General features: G+C 43.6%; 1 protein-coding gene across 2 annotated transcripts in view; it reads right to left on the bottom strand.

Annotated features, from left to right (window-relative positions):
* Window positions 1-1,870: 1,870 nt before the first annotated feature.
* The window catches only part of LOC146985081 (uncharacterized), a 26,010-nt gene continuing 1,993 nt past the window's right edge, over window positions 1,871-25,887 (bottom strand). Inside the window, exons 2-7 of one of the 2 annotated variants that reach the window (XM_085782811.1) lie at window positions 18,583-18,808; window positions 17,139-17,196; window positions 16,873-16,951; window positions 12,351-12,823; window positions 5,535-5,675; window positions 1,871-3,551 (exon numbers count right to left, since the gene is read on the bottom strand). In XM_085782811.1, coding sequence (XP_085638937.1) covers window positions 3,012-3,551; window positions 5,535-5,675; window positions 12,351-12,823; window positions 16,873-16,951; window positions 17,139-17,196; window positions 18,583-18,716 — 1,425 coding nt within the window. In that variant the 5' untranslated portion in view covers window positions 18,717-18,808 and the 3' untranslated portion in view covers window positions 1,871-3,011. The remainder of the gene's footprint in view (window positions 3,552-5,534; window positions 5,676-12,350; window positions 12,824-16,872; window positions 16,952-17,138; window positions 17,197-18,582; window positions 18,809-25,887) is intronic. The other variant, XM_085782813.1, reaches the window with a different exon arrangement.

Below are 25,887 nucleotides of genomic sequence, written 5' to 3'. Positions count from 1 at the left end.
TCATTCATTCAAGCGTTTATTCCAGTCATTCATTCTCCACACAGTGAGATTAACACATCACATTAGCTCTGGATGTTGTATCATCTTCTTCACACCTACAGTATCGGCTGCTGCTGCTACACGCTTCTTCTCTTTGTGTGTGTGTCTGTGTGTGTGTGTGTGTGTGTGTGTGTGTGTGTGTGTGTGTGTGTGTGTGTGTGTCTGTGTCTGTGTGTGTGTGTCTGTGGGTGACACTGTGATCATGGATGTCATACGACGCACGCTGTATTCTCCAAGACAGCAGAAGACTCGCTCGCTCCATGTGACTACTGCCTCAAGGTTAACCTGTTACCATGGAGACAAGCCCGCCAATGAAAATTCGGCAGACGGTTGCGATGTTGACTGCAAGCTTTTTGTTTTAAGGGGTGACCTATTTTTTTTTTTTTTTCCCTTCCCTCTTTCCTCCCCCCCCTACACACCCCACAACCCTCCTACCCATCCACCGCCGCTGCTACTCTGCTGGCACATGTGCACGTGTACACACACACACAAAAAAAACACACATGCACGCACACTCCTACTCCATGTGGAATGAGGTTGTAAGATTGTACACAAAGAAGCAGCCTTACATAGAAAACACCACTGAATGAGACACTTTAAAGGTTTTTCTTCCTTCTTTTTCTTTTTTTTTTTCTTCTGAATTTGACCCTCAGAATAAAATAAAAATAAACGTGTTCAGATTTTTTTTTTCTCCCTGCTCTCATTGGACTGAAGATATAAATCTAGAGGCAGCTTTTTGAGATCATTAGAAAAAAGAAAGAGCCTTTGTTCCCTCTGCAGTCGACGACGGGCGGCGAAGTGAACTCTCAGGTTTAAAAAAAATAATAAGTTCAGTGTCAGCTTTTTAAGAACCGAGACTATGAGATAAAACTTTTGGGTTTTTTTTAAAGTGCCACTTTATTACAAAAGTATAAACTTGACTGACATTTCATGAATAGTAATCTTGATATAAAACATTACAATCTTTTGCACTTAGCACTTAATTACACGCTTTTTCGAGTACAAGACCCTGTAGTCTGAATAGCAAACACACAACATTAGCTGCCACATTTAAACTTAGCTTGGGTTTTTTTTTTTTCCAAAAAGAAAAAAAAATATATATATATAAAAACAAAAAGAAAAAAGAAAACACACCGTAGCTTCATGGCTTCAAAAAACAACAAACAGAATAACACTGATTTTTTTTTTTTCTTTTTTTTTTTACATTGCAGCTGTTTTGCAGATTGTGTCACAAGAGAAGTCATTCCAAAAACACAATTAAACATAATAGAAAAAGATAGATTTCTTGACACTGATGATATATTTATTATTCTTTCTCTTTTTGTAATGTACATACACGTTGCATCAACATACAGTATAATCACATTGTTTGCTGGGGATATTTGGTCAAATGAACTTGTCGTCGTCGTCATATTGTCCAGGATTTGGATGTTTTGCGTGTATATATATATATAATATGTGTGTGTATATGTGTGTATTATGTGTGTGTTATATCCTCACATTGACGCTCTGCTGCTTCACGAACCCTTTGCTTCACATTTTAGTCACTTCTGCGATATTTTTAACACAGATAACAGAGAGAAGAAGAGAGAGAAGAGAAGAGAGAGTATTCATTCATCGATGGAGCGATGACGAGACATGACACTTTGCTAATACACATCAGTTCAGCTGCACTATGGCGAAAAAACCCAGAGCAGGTTCACAAGAGGAGGAGGAGGCGGGGAGAGGGGCGATGGTGTGTTGAGTGGACTGTCTCCACGTTTCGATCAGTTCTCTTTAGTCTTGTTTCATCTGAACTGTCCTGTGTGTGTCTGTGTGCGTGTGTTGTGTGTGTGTCTCTTTGTGTGTCGCACGGTGCAGCAGGAGGGAAAGTGAAGCCTCCTCTCTGCTGCACAGAGTCTGAGTCCCACCGAGCCACAGACGTCGTCCTCTCCATCTAACTGGCTTTGTGCTCTACACAGAAATAAAGCAACACACTGAAAGAAGGAACAAAAAAAAAAGCAAAAAAACAAAACAAAAACAAAAAACAAAAAAAACAACCAACGACAATAGAAAAAGAAAAAACATTCATATAGAGGTACCACATGACAGTGCTTGATTTTTTTGTTTGATTTTTTTTTTCCTTTTGGTCACTTTTTTTTTTGTTTGTTTTTGTTTTTGTATTTTTTGAAGCATGCAACTCGTAGCAGGCAAAGTGCAGAAACAGGATCAACAAAGTAAAACACTTCATTTACAGACGGCAGTGGAGACAGTGTTCAGTCCATGTGAGATGAGACGAAAACGTGACGGAGGGACAGAAGGAAAGATCTGCTGAAGTTTCTCTTCTGCTAATGGAAACGGTCTAAAGTTAGCTGAAGCCTTTTATAGGAGGAGGAATGCGCAAAATGTGTGCAATTTTCTTTATAATACTCTCATAATTGTTTCTCTTGGTCCCTGAGCTTTCAAGTATTTTTGATTAGTAATTCGTTCCTTTATATCATTTAAATTCCGTCCTGAATCACATCTTGACCAACTACAGGGAAGGTCTGCTCACGACAGACTGTAAGTGCTACAGAAGACGCCTCTTCTCCCAAATAAAGATCCTGCTCGGACCAGATAAGTGACTATTTTTACCCGCTAGAATTGAGGAAGAATTTAGGCTTTTTACTTTATTGTGCTTTGCACATAAGTATCAGTAAAATAGAAGTGCTACTGTTACTGACAGATTGCTCTGCAATAGTCTTGTGCTCATTTATTATTCACTACCTTTGGATTCCTTATAAGGTTTATAGATTGGACTTTCTCTTCAGCCCAGGTCATAACAGGTCGACGTATCGCCCTCGGCCTCGCAGCCTGTGACAGGCAGGATGTTATGACTGGATGTAAACAGTATGTGTGGGTGAGCATGACAGGGGCTCGGCCGCCGCTCCGCGTGGCGTTCGCTCAGCTCCTTGTGTTGGACCGGGGGGGGGGGGTCACAGTGCAGCCGCGCCTCAGAGCCCCGTCACGTACATCTCCATGCCGTCGTTGAAGGTGAATATGGTGGTGGTGCTGGAGGTGGCGGAGCCCTGCTTCAGGTCTCCGATGCTCTCGTACAGGTTCTCCCCCGGCAGCAGCAGCGCCTTGGCGGGCAGGTGCTGCAGCTTGGGCGTCTGCTGCGTGGGCGGCGGCGGCGGCGGCTGCTGCTGCTGCAAGGGCTGCTGGGTCTTCTTCCTGCGCGGCCTCAGCGTGGCGCACGTGTTGGGCGGCCGCTCGCGCTTCCAGGCGCCGCCGCCCTCCAGGTTCTCGTAGGACGGGTCGACCTCCTCCGTCCCGATGGACTCGTAGCAGTGGTCGTCCAGCGGCCCGCCCGCCGCCTTGCCCTCCTGCGGCGCCCAGGTCTGCGGCTTCACCACCACGCTGAACCCCCCGTCCCGGTCGCGGTCGCGGTCGCCACGGCCCAAGGTCCGGAAGCCGGGGTTGGCGGGGGGCGACCCCGGCACCGCCCGCTTCTTCTTCCCTGGTTTACACACCTTGGAGTACATCTCAGCCACCTGCAGCCGACGACACAACATTCACTCATTAATATAATAATAATAATATGCAGACGACACATTGGTCTTCATTTAACAAAAAGCAAAAACAGTGAGTTGTGGTTTTGTTGTGCCAGTTCTTCACCTGCACAAAATCCACAGCTTGTTGCTTTTACACTTTGAGGACGTATCATGTGTTAAAATGTGAGATTAGCTGTCTTCATGCTAAGCTAAGCTAACTGGCTGCTGGTTGCACCTTTAATTTTTTTAACCAGACAGACATGAGAGTTATCCTGCGTTCAAAACAAGTTGCAACTTGGAAAAGACGATCTCCAGGATGTGAAAGATGAATTGAACAGCGTCAAACTCTACAGGGATACAGGATATTCAGGTATCATCTCAGAGCTCCAATTTCAGCAACAAAAATGGCGGCCATCATGGTTCATGGTAATTTTGAATTGTTAACAAATGATGCATTCCAGGCAAGCCGTAACTTGATCTGGTACGAGTTCACAGGTAAAGTTACGGGTTTGACTGCCGTTCTAGTGCATTTTCACAGGTAACAGCTCGGAAAAACACGAGTTACGGGTTGCCTGGAACGCTACAAAGACGTAAGTCGTGACTTGTAGTTGTGACCTACGGGTTCAAAAGCCTGCCTGGATACATAAAGTTATTTGTCGTTTATCTGCTTCCAGAATAACCCTAAATTGCTGCTGCATATATTTTTCATGTTCAGCAATGAGCCACAATTTGCCAAACTTCTTTCGGGCATCCATGTTTTTTTCTCCTCCTAGTTGACCTGTAGCTTGAACGTAATGATGCTGAAAAAATGTTTGATTTGGAGCTCTGACTGCTCAGTTGTTTCTGAGTCGTCTTGAACGCAACAGCAGAGCAAATGTGTCAATTTCCCAGAAAATAAACATCAGGTTTTCCTTTACCCTTTCCAGCCTGAAAAGTGCAGATTTATGGTTCAGAGCTTTGTTGAAACTCACAACCAGTATTTACAAATCTGAAGATACCAAAATTACTTTTAACTTTTAGTTAATGACTTGTATTTGATATATTTGACCCTCCTGTCGTCCTTCTGGGTCAAAGTGACCGAATCTGTTCCCTTCCTCCATCCTTCCCTTTCCCTCCTTTCTCTTTTCCTTCTTTACACAATCCTTTTCCCTTCCTTCTTTCCTTTCTTCCTTCCTTGAACCAATCTGTTCCCTCCCTCCATCTTTCTTTCCTTCCTTTTTCCCTTCCTTCTTTCCGTCCTTCCTTCCTCCCTTCTTTCCCTTCATCCATCCTTCTGCTTCCTTCTTTGACCTAATCTGTTCCCTCCCTCCCTCCATCTTTCTTTCCTTCCTCCTTCATTTTACCCTTCCCTTTTCCTTCCTTCCTTCATTCCCTTCGTCCTATACTTCTTCTTTCCTTTTTGACCCAATTGACCCAATCTGTTCCCTCCCTCCATCTATCTTTCCTTCATTTTTCCCTTCCTTCTTTCCTCCCATCTTTCCCTTTGTCCTTCCTTCTTCCTTCTTCCTTCCTTGACTCAGTAGGACAACAGGAGGGTTAATCTGACCTTATTTTTGAAAATAACATCAAAATTCAGACATAAATTATGATAAAGTGTAAAATTATAGTTCTTCTGAAACAGTCTGAGCCAGATTAAAAGATTGAGGGTGTTTTTTTTTCTTTTTATTGAAGTAGACATGATATTTTTTCATCTAAGTGGTTGAAATAGTCGGCGGATTCTCAGAATATCTTCAGCACAACTGAGCGTTTGACCTGTTTATTTTTCTCCTTCTTTAAAGATCACAAAATCTGATGCTCAGCGTTGCGACCTGACGAGAATGCACTGGTTAAAGAAATAAATAAAAACAGCAGAAAAATGGGGCTTATGATATTTTGCTGGTGTGAAGGGAAAAAAGTGCTTTGTCTAGTATTAAAGCGGCTGGATAATAAATTTAAAGGGCGACACTGTGAACAACAGACAGAGGCTGAGGAGCGGTCGCTCACCGCGGCGGCAGACGGTTGTATATTCTCCACGGTGTGAGCAGTCGTCATCGGGCCCAAGGCTTTATTCTGCAGCAGGAGCAGCTCCTCGTCCTCGGGGGGCTTCCAGATGTACTGCTCGCCGTTGCCCATAAACATCACTTCCTGTCAACAGAACAACAGATTACATGTCGGAGGAGGCAGAGACGATCACGAGAATATAAAACCTGCATTTCTTTTTAAAATCATCTCAGAGGAAAAAACAGATGAACCACTTTTCATTGTGAGTCTGGAGCGTCTTCATATATATATGGAGATACATTTGTGTCTTTATTATTATCAAAAAAAAGGTTGATTTAAACAAAAAATATATTTTCAATCAAAACAAACTTCACTTCAATCAAAAAAAACAAACATTTCAATCAAAAAAGTGTTTGAATGCAAAAAACTGCTTTTAACCTTTTTTTCTTTGAAAAGTTTTTATTTTTATTATCATTATTATTATTTATTTAGTTAGTTATAATTTGGTTGAAAATATCTGTTTTGTTTAAATCAACTTTTTTTGATTGAATAATAAAGACACAAATATCCTACCCATAATATGGCCCAAATACAAAAAAGATTACTTGAATCCAAAAAAATATTTTCAATCAAATATAACTCACCTCAATCAAAAAAAAAACCTTGCTTGAATGCAATTTTTTTAGATCTCAAATATTTTTTTGCGTTCAAACCCTTTTTTTTCTTTGATTTAAATGTTTGTTTGTTTTTGATTGAAGTGAAGTTCGTTTTGATTGAAAATACCTTTTTTTGTTTAAATCAACTGTCTTTTGATTGAATAATAAAGACACAAATGTATCTCCATACAGACAGGATTGAATAGATTTTCCCTGGAAGGTGGAGCCGGTGGCGTGAGAGAGAGAGAGACCATGTGCTCGTATTATTCTGGGGGAACTCGGTTTCAACATGTTGCGTCATCCGCAAGGAAATAAAAAAGAAAAGAGAGAAGGCGAACAGCAGCAGCAGCCCTGCAGCGGACCGTGTGCGTACACATGTAAGACTGTGAACCCGCCTGTGTTGACTGAACTCAGGTCACAGCTGAGAGCGCGACCTCGCTGACCTCACGCGGGGCAGCAAATGGTCTCCCACTGTCACCTGGAAGGAGAGCGCGAGCCGGCGAGCCTCAAAGCCCCCGCCCGCTGCCCCCCGGTGAAGAGCAGACAGTCCACAGCCTCCACTCCTTCTGTTCTGCTGCGAACATATGGAGGAGCCGCCGCCGCCGAGAACATCCTCGAGTCGGCAAACAGACAAACACACAACTCACTTCAGAGACGCTGGTACAGAAGTGCCAACGCATCGCAACGACTTGAAAAAACAAAAAACTGCAACAACGGCACAATCACAACTGTGCAGAACAACAGGAAGTCTGAGAAACAACAGTCTGCAGACAGGTACATTGTGTAGGAATTACTCCCATCTAGCGTTGCCGTTGTAAATCACAAGCAACTCAATCGTATTTTTCATGCTGCATTCACGTGAAATTGGGCAGACGGCAGACGGACGACAGACGCTGCACGTAACGGCATAAACAAGCCTCTATGTAAACAAGTGGTCCCTCAGCACAAGGCAAAACAATACACGTGACAATATGTTGTCATGGCGATGTCGTATTGTTTACCTGACCCACGTTTTACGGCTTTCTCTGGACTTCTGTGACTAAAATGACATCTGGTTTGTTACCGACGGCCGTCTGCCCGACTGCAGGTGAATGCAGCATCAGTGTAACGCTCCATTCCTCCTCACTGCGTTACCGCGGTGACTTTTCACAGACGCCACCTCCACCTGAGCCGACAGCTCTGGTGTCTCCGCTGAGTTTCCGTGGTTTCCTACCGTCACGCTGCCACTGAACGTAAAAACATGGCGACACCACATGGCAGCCAGCACCGAGCTTACCCGCTCCATGTAGATATGAATGATATGAACGGCAAATTCAGAGCTGAAAGGAACACTTCAGTTTGTTGATGGGGGGGATTACTGATTAATGAAAAACAGACTTTTGAACAGATAACAGGAGAAGTTACACAATGTCCCTTTAAAGGGATAATTCAACATTGTGGCAAATTTGCCTATTGCCATAATCCCTAAGGTCGTTGATTTTAGGCGGTTTAGGCATGGTATTTCCAGGCTTTTCCTCATCAAACTCATCAAATTGTGGTATCGAATTAGTATCGAGAATCGTGTAAATTCACAGGTATTGGTATCGACTACTGAAATTCTGGTATCATGACAACCCTAGGTGCAAGCTATTTTTAGAACAGCGGAGCAGAGCCGCGAGTTGCTCAGAGCTACGCTACGGAGGCTCATGGGATTTCTTGGTTTCCCTCATTAAACTCATCAAATACACAATCCAACAACTCCAAAACGCTCTGGTGGACAAGTTGTGACCTGCACATTCACCACGCTATGAGATAATAACAGAACGTTACCAGACAGAGTTGTTTTAGAGGGAAATGCGTAGCCGGAACTACTTTCCAGACACGGCTGCTGGGCGGAGTGATTTCAAAAGCGGAAGTACTTCCAAGTATTTGCTTCATGTGGCGTAATGTTACATAATTATACATGATTATTTCATAGCATGGTGAAAGTATAGGTTAGAGTTCTCAGATTATGACTTTTTGGACATTTAACTGCTCCCAGATTCAACAGATAACCCAATAAAATCACGACTGGTTAAACGTTCTGCAGCCAGGGACACTGGAACACAATGGTGGGGTGTTCAGGGTCAAGTTTACTGTTGTGGAAATATGGATGCTGATGTTTCCTCCTGGAGATCCAAACAATAGCTGCTAGAGAGCTGTTCACTAAAGCCTTAATTTGACGGTCTCCAAATAAATCCACCAATCAGAAGGTTCAAATCACCATCTAGTATGGTGTTTTATTGATCCACCGATAATAGGAACAGTGATAGATAAACTTGAGCCACAGGAAACACCACAATAAACAGCCTGCGTCAACATTAACAGTGATTCAAGTGAAGAGGAAAAAGTAACACAAACGTTACTTCCCAAAGTAACTTATTATGAAGCAGTAATTTTCAGTAACTTGTCCAACACTGGTCATCGAACAGAGGAACTGTTCACACCTGGTGGCTCAAATAAATAAACTCTCAGACTCTGCTTTTTAAAAAACCGAAACAAAAACATCCTCATGACACCAGAGCACAAGACATCAGCTCAGGCCAAGTCCACACAAACACGGGTATTTTTGTAAAACCAACAAATGGCCCCCAGTTTTAAAAAAATTCCCGTCTACACCACCAGTGTGATAAAAAAATATCTCCGCCCACATGAAACCGCAAAATCCACCTCAAACAATGTCACGCACATGCCAAAGCAGTAGGTGGTGATAGCACTCCCAACAGGAAGGCCATTTTAGCCAATCACAAGGCTGGAAAAATTCATACTAGAAAAACAACAATGGCTATGCTAAATGCTAAATGCTAAATAGCACCAGGTAACAGCACCCAGAGACTAGAGGTTCTGCAGCAACTCTGTCAGCTGGTAACGTCTAGAGCTCCACAAGTCTCCATGGATACAACTTACTGTACCCTCGCACAGTGTGACGTTGAACAATGTCAACAAGAAATTGCGGTTTTCCTCGGTTTTCCTGTTCACACATGACTACTGAAACCGGACTTTTCGAAAAAAGTTCACACTGGACTCCGGTTACAAAAAACTCCGGTTTCAGGAGCCCACAACTGTGGTTACGTGTGGATGAAAGGCCAAACTGTGCAGAGAAACACACGGTTTCAAAAATACCCGCGTTCGTGTGGACGGGCCCCTCAGTCTCCTGCTGCAGGCAGAACCTCAGCAGAACCTCTGGAGAACATCTGGAGAACCATCGTTCCTCAGTTCCTTCAGCAGATTCAACCAGACACTGAGTTGCTGCTGTTGCAGAGTAAAAACGTGCAGCTTTTCTCTGATGTGAGGAGGTTTTTTTTCACCTCTTCAACACAGTATGTGATATTTCTTATTCAGGTCACATTCGTTTCCAACCGTCAGACTCGAACCATGTGGCTGCAAAATCCCCAGTTCCAGTTTTTTTTTTTAGTGGAGCTGGGAGGAGGATTGTGTTACCTTTAGACAAACCAGGCTAATCCTCTCTGCTTCACGTCTTTATGTTAAACTAATCTAGCTTCATATTTATCATACAGACGTCAGAGTGGTGTCGACCTCCTCAGTGAGACGGCGTTAAAAGCCCTGCGTCTTCTTCTGTGGTGATAAAACAGGTTTTCAAGTGTGTGGAAGTATCAAAGCTTCAGTCCACAGAGAAATGACACAGAAACTGAGCCTTAAAACCGGGCGTCAGGACGTCACAACAAAGCAGTCACCAAGCCCCGCCCACCTCCTCACCTGGACTGACCATCCAACACTTTGCAGGATTTGGTTTCTCTTTTATTCAGTTTTATTCTGAAATCTGTTCTATTTTTAATTAAAGGAGACAAATTATTCCAGCAGCGTTCAGAACGGCTGGTTTCAGTGCCTGTCCCTTTAAAGGGACAACGAGGAGTTTTGGAAAGCTTAGTGTTTTCATACTACATTTACCATGAGCCTCCGCGCGCACGGTGAAATTCTTGGACCAGTGCAAGACGGACGTCTTGCCAAGAATGTTTTCATTCATCAAGAATTAAAGTCAGAGGTTCGAAGACGATCAGATACCGTTGTAGTTCCGTCAATAAATGGCGATTTGGCGGCGTTATTCCCATGACTCGCCGGGCAGCGTCCGCGAAACCGAAAGTAATTAAACACTGGTCGGCTCGACCAGCGTTTCCACCACTAATTAGGCTATAATAACAAAATAACGATAGAGACAAAACGATATATTTATTGAAAATGGGCCCATTAACAAGTGTGGGTAGTGTAGATTCATCCACATTAATGTGAGACTTTTTTATAACCAAATAGAAACTCCTCGTTGTCCCTTTAAATGCAAATGAACTACTGCTCACCAGAGTCCTGCACGGGTCCAATTTTGGAAACCCGCGCCCGCCCGACCCGTTGGTTTTTAAGCCCGTGTCCCAACCCGTGATTATTTCTGACTACAACCCGGATCCGACCCGCCCGTCAATATTAAGACCCGCTGCCCGACCCGCTGCCCGTTAGATCGCCGTCATCACCGGCGATAACGGAGGTACAGCCGTACTCTTTAGAAAAAAGAAAAAAGAAAAGAGAGAGAGAGGGGGGGGCGTACTCTTTCGCGGCTATTTCCGGAACGGAGAATGATAGCGACGTAATTCTTTTTTTAATGAAAGCAGGACACTTCAGCCTTTACATTGATCCCATCAGTGTGTTTGTAGCTTACCCAGAAGCTGAGAAGTCAAGCCATGACAGGCTAAACTCCAGGGAAAGCTGTGAGCGGTCACACGAGCGGCCAAAGATCGTTTATTTGTTGTTGTTTTATCAAGATGCTGCTCTGTTGTTGCCGTGAGTGATAAAAAAAAATGATTTGCTACGCTGGTTCATGCAGCTGCGCGTGAGTTTTTCTCTGTAGGCCGACACATACACCCGCTACCCACCCGCGTTCATTTGAGTTCCGCCCGTGCCCGACCCGTGAATTTTCACAAGACAGCTTATCCACCTGTTGAACACCGTTTTTGCGGGGTACCCGTCGGATACCCGCGGGGATCCGACCCGGTGCAGGACTCTGCTGCTCACCCCACCCCGCCCCTTCTACTGGTACCAGTTTTGTCAATTCTCACATTTTGGGGGCGGGAAGGCAAAACAAACACCCAAATATATGGTAAATATATGTTAAAGAGCCTTAAAAAAGTGATATTTCCATTGTATGTCCCCTTTAAATCACTCAAGACAAACAGTTAGCCAATCAGAAGAGAGACTCAGAGTCTCCTCTGTTCTGATTGGCTGACACCAACCTGTTCTGAGATGGTTTTTAGCTCTTTAACATCACAAATACATCTTCATACAGGTCAAAACAGAAACACGTGTCACATATGTGAGTTTTAAACCCTCCTGTCGTCCTTCTGGGTCAAATTGACTCAATCTGTTCCCTTCCTCCTTCCTTCTTTCCTTCCCTTCTCCCTTCCTTCTTTCCACAATCCTTTTTCCCTTCCTTCTTTCCATTCTTCCTTCCTTGAATGAATCTGCTCTCTCCCTCTCTCCCCATTTTTATTTCCATCACTTTTCCCTTCCCGCTTTCCACAATCCTTTTTGCCTCCCTCCCTTCCTTCCTTCCCTTCGTCCTTACTGTACTTCTTCCTTCCTTTTTGACCCAATCTGTTCCCTCCCTCCATCTATCTTTCCTTCCTTTTTCCCTTCCTTCTTTCCTCCCATCGTTCCCTTCGTCCTTCCATCTTTCCATCCTTCCTTCCTTTCTTTAAACCCTTCCTTTCTTGACCCAAGAGGACAACAGGAGGGTTAGCATCTGATCAGATCAAAACCATTAAAGCAGAAGTAAGCGATATATTTGTGTTAATATAAGTCTTAAATAGTTATATCTTCCGACAGCAATCACTTACATAGAGTGTTTGGTCCGAAACACGGGTCTGTCAGTCACTCTGCTCTGCTGTAAGCCGAGGAGAAAACTTTCCTTGTATCCTACAACCTTTATCCAATGAGGAGAGAGAACGGCATAAAGGGGCGGTCCTCTCTGTGTGTGCAGCCAAGGGATGCGCGTGAATGTGGTGACGTAGGGACGAGGGCGGGGACTGCTAACTCCATCGGCTGACGTTAGAAGTTAGCCAAAACGACCGGATCGCTTACTTCTGCTTTAAAATTACTTTGGAAACAAAACATTAAAAAAAAATAAAAAATTTCCACCAACCTTTGGAAATGACGGGACGCTAAAGGCCTCCACGTTTCTCCGGGGCAGCTTTGTGCTGTGGGGGTGCGGCGGAGGGGGGGCGGGGTGCGACGGCGGGGCGTGTCGTGGCGGCGGCGCCGGCGGCTCGCCCATGTCCGTCCCGCTGTCCCTCTTCTGCGGCGCCTTGTCGGCCTTCCTCAGCTTCCGGACGCAGGCGTACTCGGCCGTCTCCTGGGGCGCGTGCGGCGGAGACATGACCTGCTGGGCCTCGGGGTCCGGCAGCCCTCCTCCCTCCACGTCGCCGTCCGGGTCCGGGGGCGCCGGCGTGTTGGCGGGCACGGCCGGAGGCGCCGGGGTGTCCGTCTGCCCCGCCCTGCCTACCATGGCGTAGAGGGCATCGTCAGTACGTGTGGTGGAGGAGCGTCGGCCCACTTCAGAGTAAGTGTGCTCCCCGTCCTCTCCAGTCCCTGAGGGGATCTGGGGAAGCTGCCTGCCTTGAGAACGAAGGTCAGAGTTAGACCGGCGGCTCCGCGGCGCCACGCTGGCTCCTCCAGCGCACATACTTAACAAAAAAAAACAAAAAAAACCCACCCGTTTCCCTCCTCTCAGGCCAAAAGTCCACGCGTACACGGGTGCTTTTGAAAATGGGGATATTGTAACGCCTCCGTTTTCAAAAAAAAAAAAAAACCCAGGTAGCCCTTTAATTTACAGGCCGTTAATTGCGTAATAATGTCCAGAAATAGACTAGAAATAACAATTAATTGCGTAGTGATGTCTGTATGTACTGTCTAGAGCTAGACTTCAGCTCTGTATACTACCTACTGCTGTAACATGTTATGTCAAAATGTAAAAAGCAAAAGAAAAGAAAAGATTATGATGAAGATTTTATTCTGTGGGTAATGGGGGCGGGACTAGATAAGCTTTTGCTTCTCCCGCTTTTCCCTTTCGGCCATGTGTATTGTATTATTTGAACTAAGATTAAGTGTGATGATGATGATTTAATTGACGTGCCCGAAATAAACAAATAATAATAATAATGTTTTTCATAAATACAAAAGATTACACTGCTTTTCACAGAAAGGCCAGAATTTTTCTCCACCAATGCAATTGACCGATACTTCTGGGCTATTTCTCCGCAATCAATCGTTATTTCTTGGCTATATCTCTTGACATAACTATGAAATTGACCGTTATTTCTAGGCTATTTCTAGTCATTATGATGCAATTAACAGTGTCTAGAAATAGCCTAGAAATAATGGTCAATTTCATAGTAATGTTGAGAAATATAGCCAAGAAACAACAATTGATTGTGTAGAAATAACGGTCAATTGCAAAGACTTGGAGGAGAAAAATTCTGGCCTTTCTCAAAAAAATCAAAGCATGAAAAGCATGTGTAATCTTTTGCCTTTATGAAAAACATGACATTACTATGAAATTGACTGTTATTTCTAGGCTATTTTTAGACATTATGATGCAATACATTGTTATTTCTTGGCTTTTTGTTGACATTATCATCATGTAATTAACGGCCTGTAAATTAAAGGGTTTACCAAACATCACATCCACACCAGCACGTTTTTTGTTTTTTTTCAGTATTTTTTGGACTGCTCCGGCCTCTGCATACGGGGCGCCTGCTCTGCCCAGTGAGCTAAATGACGCTCCCACACCAACATGTTTTTAAAAATATCTCTTTCCACATGTTAACGCAAAATCGCGATAAAAACGCTGTGCACTGCTGCCACACCAGCAGGTTGCGATATAAATTTAACTTTTAAAAAAACGCATTGACAGAGCATAGAAGTACAAAGCGAACTCCCGGTCTTATCTTTGTTTTAAGCTACTACCGGTTATACTTTCTGCTTCTGTTTCTGTTCAGATGTTGCATCTTTTGCACGCACAAATCCATTAAAAAATCAACACTGTAGCAGCGCGCGTTCGGTACAACATGCACGCAACATACGCACTGCATGTCATGTGATAAGAATCAACCAATCAGCTCCATGTTCCTGCTTCTCCAGCAGGTCTCTCCCCGGTCCAGGCCCCTGTGCAACCAACAAATCAGTTTTCCTTCTCCACACGTAAACGCCTCTTTGAGGACTAAAAATGGCGTTCACGTGCAGACAATACACCTCAAACGCATAGGAAAGTACCCGGTTTCGGACATTTTCGTTTTACGGTTGGTCTCAGCCTGAACAGATCTGCCACCGTCTGAGAACATGAATCAACGTCTCAGTGGTGGTGAGAATAAAGCCTGGTTTATGCTCCTGCGTCAAGTGGACGGCGTACAGTACCCGTCTGCGGGGAAGATGGCGGACAAGGGCGCCGCCATAGTTCCAATCCATACCGGAAGTCCCAACTGGAAGTTGGTCTATTTGTGTATATTGAAATCTAATGTACCTGAAGTTTGCAATCCACCATAAAATGATAATTTAAAACAGTACATTAAGACAAGTGGATTACGGAGATTAAAACTGAATGTATAAAAGAAGACAGGAGGATGTTTGTCTTCCCCGTGTGTTAAGTGGCCAGATTTAAAACACTTGAACAATCATTCACACGACAGTATGTAAAACTGAGGAGTTAGTAATAATAGGAAAAAAATAATAAGTTAAAGGGATAGTTCAACATTTTGGCAAATTGGCCCGTTACCATAATCCCAGTAGTTTTAGGAGTAGGTTCATTACCTTTAATTGTCGGTGCAAGCTATTTTTAGAACGGCGGAGCAGAGCCGTGAGCTGCTCAGAGCTACGCTACGGAGGCTCATGGGATTTCTTGGTTTCCCTCATCAAACTCATCAAATACACAATCCAACAACTCCAAAACGCTCTGGTGGACAAGTTGTGACCTGCACATTCACCACGCTATGAGATAATAACAGAACGTTACCAGACAGAGTTGTTTTAGAGGGAAATGCAGGGACGGGAACACGCATCAGCTGTTTTGCATGAATTTACCTGTATTAAGATACACCTTCCGGTATGGATTGGACCTATGGCAGTGCCAGCGTCCGCCATCTTCCCTGCAGGCGGGTCTCCTACACCTCCAAAAAATTGTAACTACACGTCGAAGTGACGCAGACCGCAAGGACTGTGATTGGTCAGCTCTGCCTACTGGTATGGCGGTGAATTGCACAACAATAACACAGACCGCCAGCGCTCATGTGGGTAAACAAACAACCTCTTTTTCTATGAACTGGTGAGTTGCACAACAACACGTTCCCTCGACGCAGAAATTCGAAATGTGCGTAGTTATGGCGTAGAGTTGACGCAGAATTATAAACCAGGCTTAAATCTGGAGCTGACAGTAGAATTTTTTCTTTTTTTTTTTTTGAGAACATGCAAACATCCCAAAACTGGCTTCAGTCCACACGCTGCAGTGGAAGCAGGACAAGTATGAAGCAGGACATATGCTTATGTTTCTTCAAGCTCCTCTCAGGCTACTGTCACTGTGCCCACAAGCACAGATCCCTGTTGACTGTCACTGATGGAGCTCCAGGATTTGTCTTGGCTCCCAGATTTTCTGTCTTTAAGAGAGAAATCACAAAGTGAACAGTCCGACAGAAAAAAAAGGCTGAGCTGTGAACGTCGTGTGAATCTAATGTGAATAAAAATGTCTACTTTTAAACAACGCCCTTGATATTTAACCATAAAGGCGTCTTATTGAATTTCAAAGTGGTCTAGTCACATTAGATGCTGATGATGCGCAGTGGCTCTTCATCATCATCATCATCATCATCATCATCATCAGTTGGTTGGTGATGTTGCGTTTGTGGTTTTAATGAGTGAGGATGAATCTAAATCCACTGTTTATTAGTTAGATAATTGTACCAATGGGTTAACCCTTTAATTTACAGGCCGTTAATTATGTGATAATGTGAAAAAAAATGGTCAATTTCATAGTAATGTCGTGCTTTTCATGCTTTGAATTTTTTGGGAAAGGCCAAAAATTTTCTCCACCAAGTCTTCTGCAATTGACCAATATTTTCGTGGCTATTTCTACACAATCAATCATTGTTTCTTGGCTATATTTCTCAACATTACTATGAAATTAACCGTCATTTCTACACTATTTCTAGACATTATGATGCAATTCATTGTTATTTCTTGGCTATTTCTTAACATTATCACTTAATTAACGGCCTGTAAATTAAAGGGTTACCGATAATTGTTCCATTTATGTGTTTACTTGATGAGACACTGATGTGCTGTAAAAAAAAAAAAGAAAAAAATCTAATTGACTGTGGGGTGGAAACCTTGTATCTCCGCTGCTCCTAATTTTTAATGCTTCAATCCGAGTAAGGATGAAGAATTACATGTTCTCTATGTGGATGGGGAACAAAGACAAACAAACAAAACACAGATTTTCAAAATGTCCCCTACAGTGATGCAATTTTCTTTTTCTTTTTTTTTTTGCTTTGTCATGCAGCTAAAACAAGAGCAGGCTGTTTAGGAGATACGAGGTTTTTCCACCCCTCTGTGTGCACAGAGAAGAAGACGTCGTCGTCGTCGTCAGGGTTCGTACTGTATGTGAAGGATTCACTCACTTTTGCCGTTGCAGTTGATCTTGTTCATCTCGGTGTCTGATTTACTGATGGACCGCAGCTTCGACTGCCTGAGTATTCCCTGGCAACACACACACATATACGCACAGACACACACACACAGGTGGTTACACACTAATTAAGACTGAAGAGCTGTCCTCTCCTCTGAATGATATTGTTCCCCGGTGAATTGAGTTGCTTCCTCTGCTGCAACACAAACACAACAACACGGAGCGAGGAGCGTGTCTGTCTGTCTGTCTGATACCTACCATGTCCATGAGACGGTGTTTTCCACCTTCGCTGGGGACATTGTGTGTCTTCCCCTTCCTGTGGTAAACACAACCGCACACTGTCACACAGATTGGCACTTACTACACTGATGCACAACTCTGTGTGTGTGTGTGTGTGTGTGTGTGTGAGTCTCTGTCTGAGTCACTGTCCATGTTTGTCTGAGTCACCTTATGACTGTGCACATGGGAGAGCGTAACTAAGTACATTTATTCAAATAATGTTTTGAGCAGCTTGTACTTTGGGTATTTCTACTCTTCTTTATCTCTGTGGTGTGTTTATTTATTAAAGGGATAGTTCAACATTTTGGCAAATCTGCCCATTGCCATAATCCCTATAGTCTTAGCAGTAGGTTCGTAGCTACGGAGGCTAATGGGATTTTATTGGTTTCCCTCATCAAACTCATCAAATACACAATCCAACAACTCCAAAACGCTCTGGTGGACAAGTTGTGACCTGCACATTCACCACGCTATGAGATAATAACAGAACGTTACCAGACAGAGTTGTTTTAGAGGGAAATTCATGATGTGCGTTGCCTTCAGGGACAGTTTTTCATCAAGCAGTCTCTGCATTTACCTCTAAAACAACTCTGTCTGGTAACGTTCTGTTATTATCTCATAGCGTGGTGAATGTGCAGGCCACAACTTGTCCACCAGAGCGTTTTGGAGTTGTTGGATTGTGTATTTGATGAGTTTGATGAGGGAAACCAAGAAATCCCATTAGCCTCCATAGCGTAGCTCTGAGCAGCTCGCGGCTCTGCTCCGCCGTTCTAAAAATAGCTTGCACCGACAATTAAAGGTAACAAACCTACTGCTATGACTATAGGGACTGGGCCAATTTGCCAAAATGTTGAACTATCCCTTTAACTTTACAGATTGTAGAAGATTTTTGACCACGTTTTGTGTGTTTTTGAGTTGTTGGCACAGGATTTCCTGTTTGAACCCGAGATGCTTCAACAGAGGAGTTTCTTCAGTGTTTCACAATAAAAGTAAAGATCAGAAAAATGTCCCAAAAAATTAATGAAAGTCTGTGCAGCTTAACTTTGTTTTTCCTTCTTTCCTCCCACATGAATCATCTCATGACCCCTCAGATGTATCTTGTGACCGTCTGATGGAGGATTAATAAAGTTATAAATAACAAAATACCAGTCACAAGGGACAACAAGTACTTTTACTTTAGAAACTTTGAGTACATGTTGCTGATAAAACTTTTTATTTTTTTTTAATGAAGGAGGTCAACTTGTTTTTGTGTTGGTGCTTTAGTGAAGTCTCTCTGTCTCTCTCCTGCTGCTGCTGTGTGCATGTAAATGCTGGTAAATTGACCTGCAAATGCAAATATACATGTGTGTATCTGCATATGTGTGTGTGTGTGTGTGTGTGTGTGTGTGTGTGTGTGTGTGTTAATAGGTGCGCTCTCTCTTACCTCTGGCAGCCCACACAGAGCACCACGATGAGGATCGTAACAACAAAGGCTGAGGCAGCAGCGATAGCACCCAGCAGCAGGACCTTGCCGTAGGGAGGAGCCGTGAAGTTCAGCCCGTCCTGCATGGAGGCCATGTGGGAGCGCTGGCGCTCACTTTGCTCTCACACACTCACACTCACACCCTTACACTCATGCACGCATGGAAGTGCCACAGTCTCACTGGGATCTGCAGAGAGAGAGAGAGAGAGAGAGAGAGGGAGTGGTGCTTAATTACAAAAAAATTATCTGACCTTTACAAAACATTAAGTAGGTTAACAAAGCAGTGGAACCAGAAGTAAAATGTTCACGGTTCAAGCGACAGAAGAGAAGTGGCGGCTTAAACGGAGGAGACGTGAGGATTCCTGTCCAGCTCTGAAGCAGCAGCAGCAGCAGCAGCAGCAGCAGCCAGATGAACAGACATCGACCCTCAGGCTTCAGCTGCTGCTGCTGCTGCTGCTGCTGCTGCTGCTGCTTCACCTTGTTGGAGGGATTACTGAGCTTTGTGTGTCACACTTACACACATATCAACAGGATACCTGCTCACAACCGAAACCTCCAGGCACTAACGTCCACGCACCACGGATGAATGTGAGCCGAACAACAAACCTGCACTAAAAAAACATGAACGGAGAATCTGCCTCTGTGCATATGGACCGAAAACAAAAAACACTTCCAACAGGAGCACACGCACATATTGAGGAGGCTCAGTGAGTCAGAGCGGAGCTGAACACGCCAGCAGGCAGAGCGACCTGAAACTGTGACGGAGACCAAGTGTGAACGATCAGACACAAACATCTTCTCTGCTCCTTGGCAGACGCGTTTCACATGATGTGCCAGTGTAATATGTTTCAAAATGAGCAATAAAAACACAGAGATGTAAGAAGGAGAGCAAACAAACAAACGAGCCTGTTCTCATCATCATCATCATCACCATCTGTCCCACTGTGACAGCGCGTGTTCATGTGTTTGTTTGTCGCTCGACCTCCTCAACAACACGTGAGCAGGAGACACAACATCTGACAGGTTTGAGGATCTGTCTATAACCACACAACATCTGTCCAGATGTCTGTCTGTCTGTCTGTCTGGTTATAACCTCGCTCTTCCTCCTGTATCCACGCAGACGCTTTTGTTTTTTTCTTTCTTTTTTTCCATCCAGACTGAAGTTAATCTTCACATTGCTTCCACAGTTTGTCTGTAGTCTGGTGAACAACCTGTCTGGAGCCAACATGTGAGTCTGAGGCAGCTGAAACCATTTAGCTCTGTGATGTTAGCGAGGCTTAATAAGGGCTCAAGCAAACCAAGCATGAACGGCCGGTACGCTCTTCTTCACTCATCCCTCTTCATCCTCCTCACTAAAAACCATCTGTCCAGGACCTTGAGTTTTGTCCTGATGACGCTTTAATAAAAAATAGACTCACCAAGATTCATAATTGAAATGAACCCGATAATTTCAATTTGAATATTGATAATGATATTAAAGAGCTCATGTAGGTTTCTATCTGTTTTCACTATAATTAGTTTCATTTCATTTTGATAGTTAGTCACACCTCTAGTCTAGTAACTAACGGGGCTTTCATCCTCCAAATGCAGGACTGCACAACAAAGTAGAAAACTTCTTTGCAGAACTTTTGAGCATGCCATAGAAGCCACTGATGGGATATGAACTCTGTCAACATGGGAATCAAACCCACAACCTTAAAGGCACAGTGTGTAACTTCTCCTGTTATCTATTCACGAAAATCGATTATTTATGTTCAAAAGTCTGTTTTTCATTAATCAGTAATCCCCCCCATCAACAAACTGAAGTGTTCCTTTCAGCTCTGAATGAGCCGTTCATATCATTCATATCTCCATGGAGCGGGTAAGCTCGGTGCTGGCTGCCATGTGGTGTCGCCATGTTTTTACGTTCAGTGGCAGCGTGACGGTAGGAAACCACGGAAACTCAGCGGAGACACCGGAGCTGTCGGCTCAGGTCGAGGTGGCGTCTGTGAAAAGTCACCACGGTAACGCAGTGAGGAGGAATGGACCGTTACACCGATGCTGCATTCACCTGCAGTCGGGAAGACGGCCGTCGCTAACAAACCAGACGTCATTTTAGTCACAGAAGTCGAGAGAAAGCCGGTAAAACGTGGGTCAGGTAAACAATACGACATCGCCATGACAACACATTGTCACGTGTATTGTTTTGCCTCGTGCTGACGGACCACTTGTTTACATAGAGGCTTGTTTATGCCGTTATGTGAAGCGGCTGTCGTCCGTCTGCCCAATTTCACGTGAATGCAGCATGAAAAATACGATTGAGTTGCTTGCGATATACAACCGCAACGCTAGATGGGAGTAATTCCTACACAATGTACCTTTAAAGCTAAGTAAGATGATGAAAGTGAAAGTAAATTCCGCGAGTTGGTTGGAAATTTCAAGACAATACACCTTTATGAACCTCTGCCAAGCACACGCACACAAAGTAGCCATAAACGCACACCCGCAGAAGACGTACCGTTTCCATAGCAACCGGAGACGCTGCATTTACCTCTACAACAACTCTGTCTGGTAACGTTCTGTTATTATCTCATAGCGTGGTGAATGTGCAGGTCACAACTTGTCCACCAGAGCGTTTTGGAGTTGTTGGATTGTGTATTTGATGAGTTTGATGAGGGAAACCAAGAAATCCCATGAGCCTCCGTAGCGTAGCTCTGAGCAGCTCACGGCTCTGCTCCGCCGTTCTAAAAACAACATGCACTGACAACTAAAGGCAATGATCCCTGACTGCAGGGATTATGGCAATGGGCCAATTTGCCAAAATGTTGAACTATCCCTTTAACACCAGGAGCCACACTTTGTACAGACAGAGCTAATCTGACAGAAACACGATGTGACCGTCTCTCTCTCTCTCTCTCTGAACACTGACATGTAGGAGCTGTCAGCCCGTCTGTCAGAGGAGTCGCTGATCAATGCATCGATTGAATTCGAGCTTTGTGTCATTATTAGTAAATATTATCAGGACTGGAAGTGTCATGTCAGATAAAAGTACGGTGGACCAGAGGGGTACTGGTGCAGACTTTGGTTTGGGAGGTGTGGGACTGAATCCTAGTGTGGGCATCAAAAGAAGTGTGTGGGCCTTCGTACCGAGAGGAACAAATGTCACATCATGAACGAGTTAATTATTTCTGTGATTAAAACTGGGATTTTTGTGTTTTCTTTTTCTTTTTCAGAATAAGGTTCAGATGTAAAACTCTGACCTGCTGCTGGGATCGACCTCTGACGACTATGAATGCACAACAAACGTTATCAGTAGCTGTCAGTGCCGTCCTACAGTCTGCTTCACAATAAAAGTCTCTGCTGAAATCTTTAAAAGCAGCTGAAGAACAAAATCCAGGTAGAAGGATCCAAAAAGAAAAAAACAAAACATGAACACACTAAGATGAACATGCATCAGCGACATTACCACAGCTCTGTTATAACTGTAAAACAGCTGGATGCAATTTTTGATGCTTTATCAATATGTTTCCTGCTCTCTCCCTCTTCAGCATCTCAGTGCTCCCTCCTCTCTGTAAAACAACTCACAGCCCATAATATTACAGATATTTTATTTCTTAGCCACAGTATTTATCTGATTTTCTATCAAACCGGACACTAAATCCTATAAAGGACGGAAGCAGATCAGGGAGTTTTACAAACTTCCAGTAGATCTATCCTGAGCCACGTGTTTATTGATTACAACACAATAATCTATCAATAAATCCTAACTTCCAATATCGGCTCTGACGTGTTCACTCGACTCGTTTGAAGAGCAAACACTAGTGACGCGGTTTTACGTACAATAAAGCCACTAATTCCTCCACATCACATGCTTTTCTACAATCTGGAGCATTATGGGATGTATTGTATGGGATTTAAAGAACCATATGCACCTATGAAGCAAAGATAATTTAATTCGCAGTTGCAACAGTGTCAGTGTGTAATTATATCTGTGCTGATTTGACAACAGAGCCGAGGAGTGGAGATGGGAGAGAGTAATGAGCGAGAAGAAAGGGGAAAGGTGTAGGTGTGGAGGAAATAAAGGGAGAGAGAGAGAGAAGAGAGAGAGGAGGGGAGGAAGACGTGCGTAGGAGTCTCGTGGCAGGTGTTTGAAGACGCAGAAAGCAGATGATGATGAGAAGAGGCTGTCACATTCCCCTGCAAGGTTTCCCATGCATGCAGGCCTTTCTCTTTCTTCTTTCTTTTTTCTTTCTTTCTCTCTTTCTTCTCTGTGTCACAGAGTGTGTCCATACCTCCCCACCCATCCCTCTCTCTCTCTCTCTCCCTCCATCCCTCCATCCCGCTGCCTCCGCCCGCGGTGCTCAGCCTCAGTGACGCCTCAGCAGCACTGCAGTGTAATCTCTGGCCCCGGAGCTGCTTCGTCTGAGCCAAGCGATTGGACGTACGTAGAGCTCAGAGCAACAGAAAGAAAGAAAAAAAGAAAGAAACGGCCCCTCCACACCGGCTGCTGTAGCTACTGCTACTCTCCTCCTCCTCCCCCTCTCCTCCTCCCTCCCTCCTTCTGCCTGTGGCTCGTCACAAACTAACCACTCGAATACCTGCAGGTGCAGATGTGCCAGGTGTTGCAGCAGGAAACTCACACCAATCAGGACGGAGGAGGAGGAGGAGGAGGTGGTGAAGAAACTCAATCAATCACACTGCAAAAACTCAAAATCTTTCCAACAATATTTGTCTTATTTCTTGTCAAAATGTCTAATTTCTAGTCAAAACTAATCTCTTTCCACTTAAAACAAGATTCATCACCTAAATATGTACTTGTTTTTAGATAATTTTCACTTGTTTCAAACAAATTTTCACATGAAATAAGTAGAATAATCTGCCAGTGAAAGCAAGTTTTTTGTGCTTGTAATAAGAAAGAAAAACTTGCTCCACTATCAGATTTTTCTACTTATTTCAAGTGAAAATATGCTTGAAAGAAGTAAAAAAAAATGTCTAAAAACAAGCTACTTTTTTGTGTGATGAGTCTTATTTTAGGTATAATGAGATTTGTTTTGACTAGAAATGACATTTTGACTAGAAATTAGACAAATATTCTTGGTAAGATTTTGAGTTTTTGCAGTGCAATAATCACTCATTTCACTTTGGGGATCAATATGTAACAAATCATCCACTGAATGAAGCCGAGAAGATGTGACGTGACTGGAGAAAGCTCCAGAGTATAGTACAGTAAGTGGAACCATTGAGTTCTTTTGTCCTTTTTGTAAATTATTATTATTATCGTTTCTTTTCCTGTGTCAGTGGACAGACTATAGAGCTGCAGACAATTAGTCTATTCCTTATCAATCAATCAATCAATCAATCTTGATCAATCGATCAGCTGTTTGGTCAATTAAGCACCAGAGACCAGTTCAAAATCATATCGTTTCCTAAAACACCACACAAAATCATCATGATAGAAACAGAGACACCACTGAATTTACTGACGATGTAAAGAATTAATGATCAAACAGTTTGTGATCGCTTCCCTGTTTGTCTATTGATCGATTAATTGACGAGAGTTCCTGCAGAAACGTTGGACGCAGGTGGAGTTCAGGTCGGTTGTGGAGCTGCAGCGAGCGAATGAACCGGTCAATCGAATCGATCTATCAAACTGATGTGACAAGTTTCTCTGTGAATCTGTGATGGAGACAGTTTTTCTAAACTTTAACTTTAACTTTTCTCCTCGGTTTTATTGACGATATTGATCTGCAGCGTCAGAGGAGCGACAGCTGATCACCTGTTGACTTTCATCTTCAGACATGCAGCCGATCACAATAAGATCCTCATAGATCCGATCTTATAACCAACATGTGACCAAAATATACATTTATATGATTATATATAAGTACAGAAAACAAAAACCATCATAATTATAAAATATATAATAATAATTAATGTTCTTCTGATGACACACGATGCAGCACATTGATCCTCATGAATCGACACCAGTGGTCGTTTTTTATTTTCTAGGAACACGTCCTCCATTTACATGTGTGTTCATTATTAATAACAGTGGAGCTCTGAGTCTCACACATACAGACACACACACACACACACACACACACACACACACACACACAGAGGCCCAGCCAGCAGCAGCAGCAGTGGCCTCTCCTCTCTGCCAATCTGCTCAGGTTTTTTGATAAAACCACCTGGGAGTTCATGTGGAGCAAAAAAAAAAAAAAAAAAACTCACCCTCTGTGTGACACAAATAACAGCTATGTGTGTGTGTGTGTGTGTGTGTGTGTGTGTGTGTTGGAGAGAGCGAGGGAGAGAGAGAGAGTGAGGGAGAGAGAGGAGGGGGGGCTGCTATTGTGTGAGAATGTGAATTAGGTCAAATGTTTGCTTGCAACAACGATTAACCATGGCCCTGTGAGGAAGAAAGCTGGAGCCGGAGTGGAAGAGGAGACTCGGTCTTTATCTGTGCGACGCTGCCTCTCACACAAACACACACAAACACACACAACAACAGGCTGACACGATTCATCCACAGCAAATGAAATAATAATTACAATTTCAGTGTGTGATCACATGATGCACGTCCCTTTTATTCCCCTCCACCACCACCACCACCACCCTCTCTCCCTCCTCCTCCTCCTCCTCCCTTCAGCAGCTGTGACAAAGTGAGGGGAGCTTAGAGAGAGAGAGAGAGAGAGAGGTGGAGGTGATGGAGATAAAACACAGAAATCAGCGTCTATGTGCACGAGGAGCTCATGACGGCAGCCACTCTGTCACACACACACACACAGGGGTGCAGATCCGATGTCCGGATTGGGGCCGTATGCAGCTCATAACATGCCACCATATATCACAACTTAGAGGCTCGTCATATCATTCAAAAAGTGCTGCACAGGGAATCATTTATTGTGCTTATACCTTTCTTGTTTATTTGTCCTAAACAGCCAACAACATGTATCACTGCTGTTATATTAGTAAATTATAATTTTAAGGTCTTGGACATATAATATCTGCTCAAGTTCTTATCTTTAGCCGTCCTCCGACCTTCCCAGATCTCCAATTCTTCTCCCCATCTTCCTTTTCTCCCAGTGTATGGGACTTTATGCATGATTAATTGATATGGATGAATATCAATAAATGAAGCCCTAAGATTGGGGAGGTCATTTTTTTGAAAGCCTGCCGATGTCATCAGCATCTGTATAAGAAGAAACTACCCATTCATTTTCCCAGTCCCAGCCTGGTCAGATGCTACATGAACTGATGAAGCCTCTCTTGGATAAGAGGTGAAAA

This window comes from Trachurus japonicus, chromosome 7 (assembly GCF_045865225.1).
Source record: "Trachurus japonicus isolate A0001 chromosome 7, Traja_1.0".
NCBI classification, from domain to species: domain Eukaryota; kingdom Metazoa; phylum Chordata; class Actinopteri; order Carangiformes; family Carangidae; genus Trachurus; species Trachurus japonicus.
The sequence above is the reverse complement of the archived record's forward strand: the minus strand, read 5'-3'. Positions and strand labels throughout refer to the sequence as shown.